We start from the raw sequence: 17,064 nt of genomic DNA on the forward strand, positions 1-17,064 counted from the left end.
CTATATTATATTGTATGCACCTTAGGGGATCTGCTCCAATTTCGTTGTTCTTTGAACCTGTTCACTGTAATAATGACAATAAAACTCTATTCTATTCTATTCTATTCTATTCTAAATAACTGCAGCCTGAGGCTTTTTAAATGTCAAAGTACATTTCAGTTAGAAACACCAAAGGCTGTAGGATACACAAGCTGGATTCTGTAGCAACCTCCCTAAACGAGTACCACGCGGGAGCAGCCGACTCCACAAGGAGGTTTGTCCCTTGGGTGCGTACAGGAGCAGTAAGGATGGTGCTGGGAAGAGAGTCAACTGCAGAGCAGCAGGTATCACACTCTGGGCAATTAGACCGCCAATTATGGCGTCCAGGTTGGTTTGGGCTGCTTTAATCTGCAGCAGACACACCGAGAAGACGGTGAGAAGGTGAGTGGTTAGTCCTCACTTATCTGCTCAACTTGGGATGGGCAACTTAAGCGGTTTCTCCTCCCCTCGCATGCTAGCTGAGATAAGAGACAAACAGGGCCTGAACGTGTCAGAAAAAAACCACCCCGGCTCTTAACTTGGAGGAGCTGTCAGAATGACTGATTCCAAGTCAGCGTGAGTACGCTTGTATAGTCTTCTTTTTAAGTGAGGAATGAATGAAGACGTCCTTTTTCTTTCCCCCAGTGATAAGAAGCCGGCAGAAGACGACGCCAGCGGTGCGAGGCGAAGCAAAAAGAAGCAAGATAAACGCAGACAAGAGGGACCCAGAGATGCGTTTGAAATGGTGAGGAAGTAAGAGTGTTGGATCTCGGTTGTTGCGTTGTTTTCCTTGCTGTGTCCTGCAAGAGTTTAAACGTGCACAAATGCTCCCTAAAGTTGGACGCCCTTCCGGAAAAGAAGCAGCAGGAGATCCAAAGGGCCCTCCACCTTTTCTCCTTGGGACAAACTCTGCCCAGGACGCTGCAGCAGGCCAAGAGACGCACCTACAAGTTCTGGGACACGCAACCAGTCCCCAAACTTGGTAAGAGAAAAATAACTTGCTTTGTACTAGTGTTGTCCCGATACCTATATTTATTCATTTATTTATTTATACCAACATTATTTTGATACTTTTCGGTACTTTTCGGTACTTTTCTAAATAAAAGGGACCACAAAAAATTGCATTATTGGCTTTATTTTAAGAAAAAATCTTACGGTACATTAAACATATGTTTCTTATTGCAGTTACCGTATTTTTCGGACTATAAGTCGCAGTTTTTTTCATAGTTTACCGGGCTCTAGTGCGACTTATATATGTTTTTTTTCCTTCTTTATTATGCATTTTCGGCAGGTGCGACTTATACTCCGGTGCGACTTATACTCAAGTTTTCAAGTTTCAAGTTTATTATTCTTCGGTCAATCGTCAACAAAATAAACAAACAGTTGTACATTCTTAAATTGAAAATGAAAATGTTGCAGACCGAAAGGGTTTAGGCTGAAGTTGAACACTTATTGCGCCTAACCCTATAAACAATGTCAAGTACAAAATAAACTTCCGAAAATTATTGAATGTCCATTGTACAACATATTATAAATACACATTATACATAACATAAACACAGTTCAATTATATACACATTAAAGGCATGTGAAATATCCTTGTAGACATGTTAAACCTTTGTACCAATTTATATACTATATACAAACAATTGTACTTCCATTATTATTTATAACCCACATTTAGTATTTGAATTAACATTGATCATAGTATTAACTACTGTGTTGATTCTAGAGTGATATATTTTTTCAACACATTGGTCTTAAAGTGTTTTTTAAATGTGTGAATAGAACTGGAACATTTTAAGGAATAATCCAAGCTGTTCCACAGTTGAACCCCCCTGACAGAAACACATCTACTTTTTAAGCTTGTTCTTATCTTAGCTTTCTGGAAGACAGCTGAACCTCTGAGGTCATAGGGATTCTCTCTGGGTTTAAACCTCTCCTGTAGACACCCAGGCAGCATGTGGTTATGAGCTTTGTACGTCACAATAGCAGTGTTGAGGTCAACAAGATCGTGCAGTTTTAATGTTTTTAATTTAATAAACAGAGCATTGGTATGGTCATGATAATCTGCATAATTTACAATTCTAATCGCTTTCTTTTGAAGTAAGTATATAGATTTAATGTTTGTTTTGTCATTGTTACCCCAGATTTCGTCACAATAATTAAGATAATACGGTAAGTCCTTAAATAAAATAGTGAACATACCAGACAACTTGTCTTTTAGTAGTAAGTACACAAACTACTCAGTGGCCTAGTGGTTAGAGTGTCCGCCCTGAGATCGGTAGGCTGTGAGTTCAAACCCCGGCAGAGTCATACCAAAGACTATAAAAATGGGAGCCATTACCTCCCTGCTTGGCACTCAGCATCAAGTGTTGGAATTGGGAGTTAAATCACCAAAAAGTATTCCTGGGCGTGGCCACCGCTGCTGCTCACTGCTCCCCTCACCTCCCGGGGGGTGAACAAGGGGATGGGTCAAATGCAGAGGACAAATTTCGCTACGCCTAGTGTGTGTGTGACAATCATTGGTACTTTATACCAACATTATTTCGATACTTATCGGTACTTTTCGGTACTTTTCTAAATAAAGGGGACCACAAAAAATTGCATTATTGGCTTTATTTTAACAAAAAATCTTAGGGTACATTAAACATATGTTTCTTATTGCAGTTAAGTCCTTAAAGAAAATAGTGAACATACCAGACAACTTGTCTTTTAGTAGTAAGTACACAAACTACTCAGTGGCCTAGTGGTTAGAGTGTCCGCCCTGAGATCGGTAGGCTGTGAGTTCAAACCCCGACAGAGTCATACCAAAGACTATAAAAATGGGAGCCATTGCCTCCCTGCTTGGCACTCAGCATCAAGTGTTGGAATTGGGGGTTAAATCACCAAAAAGTATTCCTGGGCGTGGCCACCGCTGCTGCTCACTGCTCCCCTCACCTCCCAGGGGGTGAACAAGGGGATGGGTCAAATGCAGAGGACAAATTTCGCTACGCCTAGTGTGTGTGTGACAATCATTGGTACTTTATGCCAACATTATTTCGATACTTATCGGTACTTTTCGGTACTTTTCTAAATAAAGGGGACCACAAAAAATTGCATTATTGGCTTTATTTTAGCAAATAATCTTAGGGTACATTAAACATATGTTTCTTATTGCAGTTAAGTCCTTAAAGAAAATAGTGAACATACCAGACAACTTGTCTTTTAGTAGTAAGTACACAAACTACTCAGTGGCCTAGTGGTTAGAGTGTCCGCCCTGAGATCGGTAGGCTGTGAGTTCAAACCCCGGCAGAGTCATACCAAAGACTATAAAAATGGGAGCCATTACCTCCCTGCTTGGCACTCAGCATCAAGTGTTGGAATTGGGGGTTAAATCCCCAAAAAGTATTTCTGGGCGTGGCCACCACTGCTGCTTACTGCTCCCCTCACCTCCCAGGGGGTGAACAAGGGGATGGGTCAAATGCAGAGGACAAATTTCGCTACGCCTAGTGTGTGTGTGACAATCATTGGTACTTTATACCAACATTATTTCGATACTTATCGGTACTTTTCGGTACTTTTCTAAATAAAGGGGACCACAAAAAATTGCATTATTGGCTTTATTTTAACAAAAAATCTTAGGGTACATTAAACATATGTTTCTTATCGCAGTTAAGTCCTTAAAGAAAATAGTGAACATACCAGACAACTTGTCTTTTAGGAGTAAGTAAACAAACTACTCAGTGGCCTAGTGGTTAGAGTGTCCGCCCTGAGATCGGTAGGCTGTGAGTTCAAACCCCGGCAGAGTCATACCAAAGACTATAAAAATGGGAGCCATTACCTCCCTGCTTGGCACTCAGCATCAAGTGTTGGAATTGGGGGTTAAATCACCAAAAAGTATTCCTGGGCGTGGCCACCGCTGCTGCTCACTGCTCCCCTCACCTCCCGGGGGGTGAACAAGGGGATGGGTCAAATGCAGAGGACAAATTTCGCTACGCCTGGTGTGTGTGTGACAATCATTGGTACTTTATACCAACATTATTTCGATACTTATCGGTACTTTTCGGTACTTTTCTAAATAAAGAGGACCACAAAAAATTGCATTACTGGCTTTATTTTAACAAAAAATCTTAGGGTACATTAAACATATGTTTCTTATTGCAGTTAAGTCCTTAAAGAAAATAGTGAACATACCAGACAACTTGTCTTTTAGTAGTAAGTACACAAACTACTCAGTGGCCTAGTGGTTAGAGTGTCCGCCCTGAGATCGGTAGGCTGTGAGTTCAAACCCCGACAGAGTCATACCAAAGACTATAAAATTGGGAGCTATTGCCTCCCTGCTTGGCACTCAGCATCAAGTGTTGGAATTGGGGGTTAAATCACCAAAAAGTATTCCTGGGCGTGGCCACCGCTGCTGCTCACTGCTCCCCTCACCTCCCGGAGGGTGGACAAGGGGATGGGTCAAATGCAGAGGACAAATTTTGCTACGCCTAGTGTGTGGGTGACAATCATTGGTACTTTATACCAACATTATTTCGATACTTATCGGTACTTTTCGGTACTTTTCTAAATAAAGGGGACCACAAAAAATTGTATTATTGGCTTTATTTTAACAAAAAATCTTAGGGTACATTAAACATATGTTTCTTATTGCAGTTAAGTCCTTAAAGAAAATAGTGAACATACCAGACAACTTGTCTTTTAGGAGTAAGTAAACAAACTACTCAGTGGCCTAGTGGTTAGAGTGTCCGCCCTGAGATCGGTAGGCTGTGAGTTCAAACCCCGGCAGAGTCATACCAAAGACTATAAAAATGGGAGCCATTACCTCCCTGCTTGGCACTCAGCATCAAGTGTTGGAATTGGGGGTTAAATCACCAAAAAGTATTCCTGGGCGTGGCCACCGCTGCTGCTTACTGCTCCCCTCACCTCCCGGGGGGTGAACAAGGGGATGGGTCAAATGCAGAGGACAAATTTCACCACACCTAGTGTGTGTGTGACTATCATTGGTACTTTAACTTTAAACAAAGACTCCTAATTAGTCTTCCGCCATATGCAGTAACATATTGTAATTTATCATTCTATTATTTTGTCAACATTATTAAGGACAAGTGGTAGAACTATTAATCTACTTGTTCATTTACTGTTACTATCTGATTACTTTCTCTTTTAACATGTTCTGTCTACACTTCTGTTAAAATGTAATAATCACTTATTCTTCTGTTTTTTGGATACTTTACATTAGTTCTGGATGATACCACAAATTAGGGTATCAATCCGATACCCAAATCGGATTGACCGGTACGTTTCAGAGGCGGTATCGTACCATTTATTAGTATCGCGGTACTATACTAATACCAAAATACCGTACAACCCCACTTTGTATTATATTATCATGTATATACTGTATGTGTATATACAGTACAGGCCAAAAGTTTGGACACACCTTTTCAGTCCCAACCCCATTGATAAAGCAATAAATTCCACTAATCAACCCCGATAAGGCACACCTGCGAAGTGAAAACCATTTCAGGTGACTACCTCTTGAAGCTCATCAAGAGAATGCCAAGAGTGTGCAAAGCAGTAATCAGAGCAAAGGGTGGCTATTTTGAAGACAGTAGTATACAAAACATATGTTCAGTTATTTCACCTTTTTTTGTTAAGTACATAACTCCACATGTGTTCATTTTACAATCTACAATGTAAATATTGACATTGTAGATTGTCACTGAAGGCATCAAAACTATGAATGAACACACGTGGAGTTATGTACTTAACAATAAAAGGTGAAATAACTGAAAACATGTTTTATATTCTAGTTTCTTCAAAATAGCCACCCTTTGCTCTGATTACGGCTTTGCACACTCTTGGCATTCTCTCCATGAGCTTCAAGCACACCTGTGAAGTGAAAACCATTTCAGGTGACTACCTCTTGAAGCTCATCAAGAGAATGCCAAGAGTGTGCAAAGCAGCAATCAGAGCAATTTGAAGAAACTAGAATACAAAACATGTTTTCAATTATTTCACCTTTTTTTGTTAAGTACATAACTCCACATGTGTTCATTCATAGTTTTGATGCCTTCAGTGACAATCTACAATGTAAATAGTCATGAAAATAAAGAAAACGCATTGAATGAGAAGGTTTGTCCAAACTTTTGGCCTGTACGGTATATACATATATATATATATATATATATATATATATATATATATATATATATATATATATATATATATATATATATATATATATATATATATATATATATATATATATATGTATATATATATATATATATATATATATATATATATATATATATATATATATATATATATATATATATATATATATATATATATATATATATATATATATATATATATACTGTATATATACTGTATATATACTGTATATATATATATATATATATATATATATATATATATATATATATATATATATATATATATATATATATATATATACTGTATATATATATATATATATATATATATATATATATATATATATATATATATATATATATATATATATATAATTATTTTTGTATTGTTATATATTCAAAGCTATTTATTTATCTATTTATTTATATATTTTGCTGAATAAGAAGGAGAAATTCAAGGTTTCAGTTCAGTTTCAGTTTATTTGGAACATGCATACGATACAATGTACTGCATCACACATTTCCAGTTGTTTCATTACAGCGCGTCCGAAAAGGAGTAGGAAGAAGCAGAGCTTATTTAATCCTACCCCTTTTCGTACCGTAGCAATTTTATCCTATTTCCTTGTTCTCTGTAACAGAACAGTGAACAAATAAATAAATAATATACCATAGTAAGTAAAAAAATATTAAATACATAAATAATCTTTGTGTCAATAAAAAAAAAAAAGAAAGGGTTCAAGATTTTCATCATAATTCTTGTTTTGTGTACTTTGTGAACACTTGTAGTTTGAACAGTCTCTTAAAGTGAATCATATTGGTGCTTTGTTTGATTTCATTGGTTAATCCATTCCATAATTTAATTCCACATACAGATATGGTAAAGATTTTAAGTATTGTATGAGCATACAAATGTTTTCAATTATATTTTCCTCTAAAGTTATATTTCTCCTCTTTTGTTGAGGATAATTGTTGTACATTCTTGGGTAGCAGGTTATAGTTTGCTTTGTACATCATTTTAGCTGTTTGCAAATGCACCAAATCGTTGAATTTAAATAATTGTGATTTAATAAATAAAGGGTTTGTATGTTGTCTATATCCAACATTATGTATTATTTCTAATTGATTTTTTTTGTAACACCGTTAGTGATGTGTGTACTTTGATTATGGTTTCTCAGATGCATAATATCCAATATATTGGTTTATCATATTTAGCCACATGAAAGAGTTAAAATGTAACAGAAGCATCTCAGTATGACACAACAACGCAAACTACAGCATTGGCATACAAATATTGTGAGTGTTGTATAACTACAGACAGTATACAGTCTTCTTTGTGTTCTATTGTGAAAGCAGGTGAAGTCATCACAAGTCAGGGCCAAATAACAGAAGTTGAAGCGAGCGTTCGAGTGGAACCTTACTCTCTGCCTCAAGGGTTCTCCTGGGACACTGTGGACCCGAGCAACCCCACGGAGGTACTCTGCATGCCGTTGAAGAAAGTCTTTATTCAAAGTAACTTGCATTTTGGGTTTGGAAGTTTCCCCTGGAAAAAGTGAGCATTGGTTCCAGTAAAGCCACTGCAGGGTTGAGGAAAAATGGCTTGTGGATCTTTTTCAGCTGCGAGAGCTTTGCACGCTGCTCAATGAAAACTTCACAGAAGATGACGACAACACCATCAGATATGACTTCTCCGTGGACTATCTGCAGTGGTACGCCATCTTGAATTATTACTCGCCCGTTCCAGTGGCACAATACATGTGCAGAAAGCTATGCATTCATCCAGCGGCAGCCTTCCACTTGCCAGGAGTTAAGGTTCTCCATTATTTACAAAGTCTCTCATTAATTACAAATCGTAATCGAGTCCCACGGCTAATTATGTTATGTAATCTCATTCGATTGAGTTTATTGTTGAAGTTATGGCACGTGATGCAAGGGTATGTTATGCTATACTATGCTATGCTATGTTATGCTATGCTAAGCAATATGATAATATGCTATGCTAAGCAATATGATGCTATGCTATGCTAAGCAATATGATACTATGCTATGCTATGCTTTGCGATGTGATTTGATATTTTATGTTAAAGGCCTACTGAAACCCACTACTACCGACCACGCAGTCTGATAGTTTATATATCAATGATGAAATCTTAACATTATAACACATGCCAATACGGCCGGGTTAACTTATAAAGTGACATTTTAAATTTGCCGCTAAACTTCCGGTTCGAAACGCCTCTGAGGATGACGTATGCGCGTGACGTAGACCGGCGAACACGGGTATGCCTTCCACATTGAAGCCAATACGAAAAAGCTCTGTTTTCATTTCATAATTCCACAGTATTCTGGACATCTGTGTTCGTGAATCTGTTGCAATCATGTTCATTGCATTATGGAGAAGGAAGCTGAGCAAGCAAAGAAGAAAGTTGTCGGTGCGAAATGGACGTATTTTTCGAACGTAGTCAGCAACAACAGTACACAGCCGGCGCTTCTTTGTTTACATTCCCGAAAGATGCAGTCAAGATGGAAGAACTCGGATAACAGAGACTCTAACCAGGAGGACTTTTGACTTCGATACACAGACGCCTGTAGAGAACTGGGACAACACAGACTCTTACCAGGATTACTTTGATTTGGATGACAAAGACGCAGACGTGCTACTGTGAGTATGCAGCTTTGGCTTCTAAACATTTGATCGCTTGACCGTATGTGCGCAACTTTTTTTTGCGTATGTACGTAACTTTTTTAAAATATATAAGCTTTATGAACCTTGGGTTAGGTGAACGGTCTTTTGGGCTGAGTGATTGTGTGTGTTGATCAGGTGTTTGAATTGTATTGGCGTGTTCTATGGAGCTAGGAGCTAGCAGAGGAGCTAGGAGCTAGCGTAACAAACACGCAGGTGTTTTTATGCAGGATTAATTTGTGGCATATTAAATATAAGCCTGGTTGTGTTGTGGCTAATAGAGTATATATATGTCTTGTGTTTATTTACTGTTGTAGTCATTCCCAGCTGAATATCAGGTACCGTGAGTATGCAGCCTTGGCTGCTAAACATTTGATAGCTTGACCGTATGTGCGCGTCACGTACGTAACTTTTTAAAAATATATAAGCTTTATGAACCTTGGGTTAGGTGAACGGTCTTTTGGGCTGAGTGATTGTGTGTGTTGATCAGGTGTTTGAATTGTATTGGCGTGTTCTATGGAGCTAGGAGCTAGCAGAGGAGCTAGGAGCTAGCATAACAAACACGCAGGTGTTTTTATGCAGGATTAATTTGTGGCATATTAAATATAAGCCTGGTTGTGTTGTGGCTAATAGAGTATATATATGTCTTGTGTTTATTTACTGTTGTAGTCATTCCCAGCTGAATATCAGGTCACCCCCGGCTCTCACAGCATCTTCCCTATCTGAATAGCTTCAACTCCCCACTAGTCCTTCACTTGCACTTTACTCATCCACAAATCTTTCATCCTCGCTCAAATTAATGGGGAAATTGTCGCTTTCTCGGTCCGAATCTCTCTCACTTCATGCGGCCATCATTGTAAACAATAGGGAACTTTGCGTATATGTTCAACTGACTACGTCACGCTACTTCCGGTAGGTGCAAGCCTTTTTTTGATCAGATACCAAAAGTTGCAATCTTTATCGTCGTTGTTCTATACTAAATCCTTTCAGCAAAAATATGGCAATATCGCGAAATGATCAAGTATGACACATAGAATAGATCTGCTATCCCCGTTTAAATAAAAAAAATTCATTTCAGTAGGCCTTTAAGTTATGCGATGGGATCTGGGGTTATGCTATGCTATATAATGTGATGCCAAGCTATGCTATGCTATGCTGTGCTATGCTATGTTAACTTCTGTTTTATTAGTTATCTTAAGCCAGTGTTTTTCAACCAATTTGCCGTGTGCCATGAGATAGTCTGGTGTGCCGTGGGAGGGGAGATTATCTAATTTCACCTATTTGGATTAAAAATATTTTTTGCAAACCAGTAATTATAGTCTGCAAATGATGTGTTGTTGAGTTTCGGTGCTGTCTAGAGCTCGGCAGATTAACCGTGTAAAACTCTTCCATATCAGTAGGTGGCAGCCGGTAGCTAATTGCTTTGTAGATGTCGGAAACAGCGGGAGGCAGTGTGCAGGTAAAAAGGTGTCTAATGCTTAAACCAAAAATAAACAAAAGGTGAGTGCCCTTAAGAAAAGGCATTGAAGCTTAGGGAAGGCCATGCAGAACGAAACTAAAACTGAACTGGCTACAAAGTAAACAAAAACAGAATGCTGGACGACAGCAAAGACTTACTGTGGAGCAAAGACGGCGTCCACAATGTACATCTGAACATGACATGACAATCAGCAATGTCCCCACAAAGAAGGATAAAAACAACTGAAATATTCTTGATTGCTAAAACAAAGCAGATGCGGGAAATATCGCTCAAAGGAAGACATGAAACTGCTACAGGAAATGACCAAAAAAGGGAAAAAGCCACCAAAATAGGAGCGCAAGACAAGAACTAAAACACTACACACAGGAAAACAACAAAAAACTCAAAATAAGTCACGGAGTGATGTGACAGGTCGTGACAGTACACATACTTTGAGACAAGAGCTATAGTGATGCATGGTTGGTTATGGTTTAAAGTCATATCCAACAATAGCGACAACGGCTTTTCACTGTCAACTGACTTTTGTTTTTTAATGATTTCTGCTGGTGGTGTGCCTCCGGATTTTTTTCAACGCAACAAATGTGCCTTGGCTCAAAAAAGGTTGAAAAACCCTGTCTTGAGGTATATAACGTGATACACTGCTATGCTAATGCTTTGCCATGCTATGCTATGCAAAACATTGTTAGGCTATGTCCTTGGTGTCAAAGTCAAGGCCCGCGGGCCGGATCCGAATTATGTATGACCCCGGGGATGATATTTGATTAGTATTAGAACCGGCCCGCAGGCCACAGCCGCCTGCTGCTATTTTGCAAGCATTAATACTCCATTCCCCACAATGCAACGGTAGCCTGCGAACTCACTGCAGCGCCGCAAGTGGGCCTCGGCTTCATTATTCATCAGCATTCAGGGCAGACGTCATCTTTCAGCGACCCCCCCTCCACAATAATGTTCTAAACGGAAGGTGGACGGTGAGAACAGGGGCTTTCAAGCCAGGTGGGAGGCAGAGTACATGTTCACGGAGGTAAAAGGCAAACCTGTGTGTCTTCTGTGTGGAGAAAGTGTGGCTGTAATGAAAGAATAGAATCAAAGAAGGCACTATGAAACATCTAAGATTATTATTATTATTATTATTATGCTGACGTATGCGTGTGACGTCACGAGGGCAAGGGAAGTATTCGGAGCCCGTAGAATCCTATACAACAAGCTCTGTTTTCATTTCATAATTCCACAGTATTCTGGACATCTGTGTTGGTGAATCTTTTGCAATTTGTTTAATGAACAATGGAGGCTGCAAAGAAGAACGTTGTAGGTGGGATCGGTGTATTAGCGGCTGGCTGTAGCAACACAACAAGGACTACTTACTTGGATAGCAGACGCCTAGCCGATGCTAGCCGCCAAACCCACGGGTGAAGTCCTTTGTCGCGCCGTCGATCGCTGGAACGCAGGTGAGCACGGCTGTTGATGAGCAAATGAGGGCTGGCTGGCGTAGGTGGAGCACTAACGTTTTTATCATAGCTCTGTGAGGTCCGGTTGCTAAGTTGCTAAGTTAGCCTTAGCGTCGTTAGCAACAGCATTGTTAAGCTTTACCAGGCTGAGAATTATTAACCGTGTAGGTACATGTACATGGTTTAATAGTATTGTTGATCTTCTGTCTATCCTTCCAGTCAGGGATTTATGTATTTTGTTTCTATCTGCATTTGAGAACGATGCTATCACGTTAGCTCAGTAGCTAAGTGTGTCACCGATGTATTGTCGTGGAGATAAAAGTCACTGTGAATGTCCATTTCGCGTGCTCGACTCTCATTTTCAAGAGGATATAGTATCCGAGGTGGTTTAAAATACAAATCCGTGATCCACAATAGAAAAAGGAGAGAGTGTGGAATCCAATGAGCCAGCTTGTGCCTAAGTTACGGTCAGAGCGAAAAAAGATACGTCCTGCACTGCCTCTAGTTCTTCACTCTAACGTTCCTCATCCACGAATCTTTCATCCTCGCTCAAATTAATGGGGTAATCGTCGCTTTGTCGCTCCGAATCTCTCTCGCTCCATTGTAAACAAAGGAAAATTGTGAGGAATATTACCTCCTGTGACGTCACGCTACTTCCGGTACAGGCAAGGCTTTTTTTTATCAGCGAGCAAAAGTTGCGAACTTTATCGTCGATTTTCTCTGCTAAATCCTTTCAGCAAAAATATGGCAATATCGCGAAATGATCAAGTATGACACATAGAATGGATCTGCTATTCCCGTTTAAATAAAAAAAAAATCATTTCAGTAGGCCTTTAAAGTTTAATGGCTTTGTAAAAACACTGCGACAAAGTCTTTTTGAAACGGCACCAATTTTTTTTCCTTTAAAGTTTTTAACTTACGTCAAGTGTTTTGCCAAGATGATTATTTGTAGTATGTACATTTTCAGAATGTATTTGTTCTATCAGAATCAGAAGTTGTCTTTATTTTTAAGTTATTATGCCATGATTTTACCAGTCCGGCAATAGATTTTCCTTCATGCGGCACTTGAGCTAAAATGAGTTTGACACCCCTGGGCTATGTTATACTATGTTATGTAATGCAATGCGATGCAAGGTCATGCTATACTATGCAATGTTATGCTTTGTGATGCGATGCAGCATTACATTGTGCAGTGTTATTTTGTATTATTTACCATGTTATGCCATGCTATGTAATGCAATGCAATGGTTATGTTATGCTTTGCCATGCCACACTCCTAAGAGGAGTTCAATCGTGTTATATTCAGCCGCCGTTTCCTACAAATAAGGACTGCGCTGAAACCTCGTATCAGTAACAAGCCCGCTGCTCTTCTTCTCTGAGCTGCCTTTCTATAATCTACATAAATGCTATCACTACCTTAAGGGAGCACTTACATGCAAACATAAGATAATTTACTTTGAAATGAATAATTAACATTCCTAGAGCTCGCGCGTTGCTCAGCCCTGAGGTAAGGAGGCAAAGAGGCTGAATTCATTCCACCTCCGAAAGCTTGAAGCTGTTAAACTGCCCTTAACATTCATTCATATTGCACACCATGTTCTTCCTTTTCCTTCCCTCTTAAGGGCCTTGCAGCCCCCAAATTGGCTGGCCCAGTGGCACTGCGGCGTCAGGGTGGATTCCAATAAGAAGCTAGTGGGCTTTATCGGGGCGGTCCCTGCAGATGTGCATATATACGACACGTGAGTAGCTCATTTTTATTACTGTATAGCAGGGCTGGGCAAAGTGTGGCACACAAGCCATCACTTACAAAATTGTATTTATTGCATTTATTTTTCTTGCTTTATTATTCAGTTCCAATTTTCTTATAACATCACTCAATACCGTACTGACCCAAATAGAAGACGTAAACCACCATAGCAACTTGTAACCCACTTTGCCTTTCACTTTGTGCGGCCTTGAAAATAGGGGTTGTCTTATATTCTATTTCGACAAATAAAAGGTAAAGCAAAACATGGAAAATACATTTTACAGAATGAAGTTGGCACGTTACGTAAATGGTAAATAAAAACAGAATACAATGATTTGCAAATCCTTTTCAACCTATATTCAATTGAATAGACTGCAAAGATAAGATACTTAACAATCCAACCGGTACACTTTGTTATTTTTTGCAAATATTAGCTCCTTTAGAATTTGATGGCTGCAACGTGTTTTTTAAAAAAGCTGGCACAAGTGGCAAAAAAGACCGAGAAAGTTGAGGAATGCTCAGCAAACGCTTATTCGGAACATCCCACAGGTGAACAGGCTAATTGGGAACAGGTGGGTGCCATGATTGTGAATGACTGAGCATTTCACGGAAGCTACTTTTATATCCAAACAAGGATGGGACGAGGGTCACCACTTTGTGGACAAATGCGTGACCAACAGTTTAAGAACAACATTTCTCAAGGAGCTATGGCAAGGAATTTAGGGATTTCACAATCTACGGTCCGTAATATCATCAAAAGGTTCAGAGAATCTGGAGAAATCACTGCACGTAAGCAGCAAGGCCGAAAACCAACATTGAATGCCCGTGACCTTCGACCCCTCAGGCGGTACTGCATTAAAAACCGACATCAGTGTGTAAAGGATATCACCACATGGGTTCGGGAAAACTTCAGAAAATCACTGTCAGTAACTACAGTTTGTCGCTACATCTGTAAGTGCAAGTTAAAACTCTACTATGCAAAGCCAAAGCCATTTTTTAACAACACCCAGAAAAGTGTTCTGTGGTCTGACGAGTCCACATTTCAAATTGTTTTTGGAAACTGTGGATGTCGTGTCCTCCGGACCAAAGAGGAAAAGAACCATGCGGACTGTTATAGGCGCAAAGTTCAAAAGCCAGCATCTGTGATGGTATGGGAGTGTATTAGTGGGTAACTTACACATCTGTGAAGGCACCATTAATGCTGAAAGGTACATAGAGGTTTTAGAGCAACATATGTTGCCATCCAAGCAACGTATTTTTCATGGACGCCCCTGCTTATTTCAGCAAGATAATGCTAAGCCACATCCTGCACGTGTTACAACAGCGTGGCTTCATAGTAAAAGAGTGTGGGTACTAGACTGGCCTGCCTGTAGTCCAGACCTGTCTCCCATTGAAAATGTGTTGTGTATTATGAAGCGTCAAATACGACAACGGAGACCCCGTATTGTTGAACAACTTAAGCTGTACATCAAGCAAGAATGGGAAAGAATTCCACCAGAAAAGCTTCAAAAATTGGTCTCCTCAGTTCCCAAACATTTACTGAGTGTTGTTAAAAAAGAAAGGTCATGTAAGACAGTGGTAAAAATGCCCCTGAGTCAACTTTTTTGCAAAGTGTTGCTGCCATTAAATTCTAAGTTAATGATTATTTGCAAAAAACGACATGCCTCAAATAATTGTCGCGTCACCAAAGAAAAAAGATCTACCACTGTTTTTTTTCAGTTTCTTAAGAAAAAACATTTTGGCTCAAAAGTCAACCACCCTTATCATTTATCCTTAAATAGTGGCCTCCAATCTGTTAAACGCCATGCCTCAATTAATTGTTGCGTCAAAGAAAAAAGATATACTTCAATTCATTTTTTTTTAATTTTCCTAAGAAAAAAAAACATACATAGATCAATCCCAAATGTTACCCACTTTTTACCCTCTATCCTTAAATAGTGCCCCACACTGAAATAAACACCTGACCTCAATTAGTCACCACAAGAACAAATAAATGCCTCTAAAACACTGTTTTTTTTTCATTTTCTTAAAAAAAAACATTTTGGCCCTTTTAGCTCAAAAGTCAACCACCCTTATTATTCATCCTTAAATAGTGGCCTCCAATCTGTTAAACGCCATGCCTCAATTAATTGTCGCGTCAACAAAGAAAAAATATATACATCTATTCATTTTTTTTCTATGAAAAAAACCCCACACATAGTTCAACCCAAAATTTTACCCACTTCTTACCCTCTATCCTTAACTAGTGCCCCCCACTTAAATAAACACCTGGCCTCAATTAGTCACCACAAGAACAAATAAATGCCTCTACAACAATGTTTTTTTCATTTTCTTTAAAAAACAAAAACATTTTGGCCCTTTTAGCTCAAAAGTCAACTACCCTTATCATTTATCCTTAAATAGTGGCCTCCAATCTGTTAAACACCATGCTTCAATTAAGTGTTGCATCAACAAAGAAAAAGGATTAACATCTATTCTTTTTTTTTTTCTTTTTTCTATGAAAAAAAAAACATACATAGTTCAATCCCAAATGTTTCCCACTTCTTACCTCTATCCTTAAATAGTGCCCCCCACTTAAATAAACACCTGGCCTCAATTAGTCACCACAAGAACAAATAAATGCCTCCACAACACTGTTTTTTTCATTTTCTTAAAAAAAATATTTTGGCCCTTTTAGCTCAAAAGTCAACCACCCTTATCATTTATCCTTAAATAGTGGCCTCCAATTTATTAAACGCCATGCTTCAATTAATTGTCGCGTCAACAAAGAAAAAGGATTAACATCTATTCTTTCTTTTTTTTTTTTTTTTTCATTTTTCTATGAAAAAAACCCATACATAGTTCAACCCCAAATGTTACCCACTTCTTACCCTCTATCTTTAAATAGTGCCCCCCACTTAAATAAACACCTAGCCTCAATAAGTCATCACAAGAACAAATAATTTCCTCTACAACACTGTTTTTTTCATTTTCTTAAAAAAAAACCATTTTGGTCCTTAATCTCAAAAGTCAACCACCTTTATCATATATCCTTAAATAGTGGCCTTCAATCTGTTAAACGCCATGCCTCAATTAATGGTCGCGTCAACAAAGAAAAAATATATACCTGTATTCATTTTTTTTGTTTTCATTTTATTATGAAAAAAAACCATACATAGTTTAACCCCAAATGTTACCCACTTCTTACCCTCTATCCTTAAATAGTGCCCCCCACTTAAATAAAAACCTAGCCTCAATTAGTCATCACAAGAACAAATAAATTCCTCTACAACACTGTTTTTTTCATTTTCTTAAAAAAAAAAACATTTTGGTCCTTTATCTCAAAAGTCAACCACCCTTATCATATATCCTTAAATAATGGCCTTCAATCTGTTAAACGCCATGCCTCAATTAATTGTCGCGTCAACAAAGAAAAAATATATACCTGTATTCATTTTTTGATTTTTCTATGAAAAAAACCCAATACATAGTTCAACCCCAAATGTTACCCACTTCTTACCCTCTATCCTTAAATAGTGCCCCCCACT

At 38.5% G+C, this 17,064-nt stretch overlaps 1 protein-coding gene across 2 annotated transcripts in view; it reads left to right on the forward strand.

Annotated features, from left to right (window-relative positions):
• Positions 1-508: 508 nt before the first annotated feature.
• LOC133655469 (glycylpeptide N-tetradecanoyltransferase 2-like) overlaps positions 509-17,064 on the forward strand; it is a 31,113-nt gene continuing 14,557 nt past the window's right edge. For both annotated transcript variants that reach the window (XM_062055679.1, XM_062055678.1), the window contains exons 1-6: positions 509-594; positions 664-763; positions 856-1,000; positions 7,536-7,657; positions 7,800-7,891; positions 13,413-13,529. In XM_062055679.1, coding sequence (XP_061911663.1) covers positions 575-594; positions 664-763; positions 856-1,000; positions 7,536-7,657; positions 7,800-7,891; positions 13,413-13,529 — 596 coding nt within the window. In that variant the 5' untranslated portion in view covers positions 509-574. The remainder of the gene's footprint in view (positions 595-663; positions 764-855; positions 1,001-7,535; positions 7,658-7,799; positions 7,892-13,412; positions 13,530-17,064) is intronic.

The sequence above is a fragment of the Entelurus aequoreus genome, linkage group LG08 (assembly GCF_033978785.1).
Source record: "Entelurus aequoreus isolate RoL-2023_Sb linkage group LG08, RoL_Eaeq_v1.1, whole genome shotgun sequence".
Classification (NCBI taxonomy): Eukaryota; Metazoa; Chordata; class Actinopteri; order Syngnathiformes; family Syngnathidae; genus Entelurus; species Entelurus aequoreus.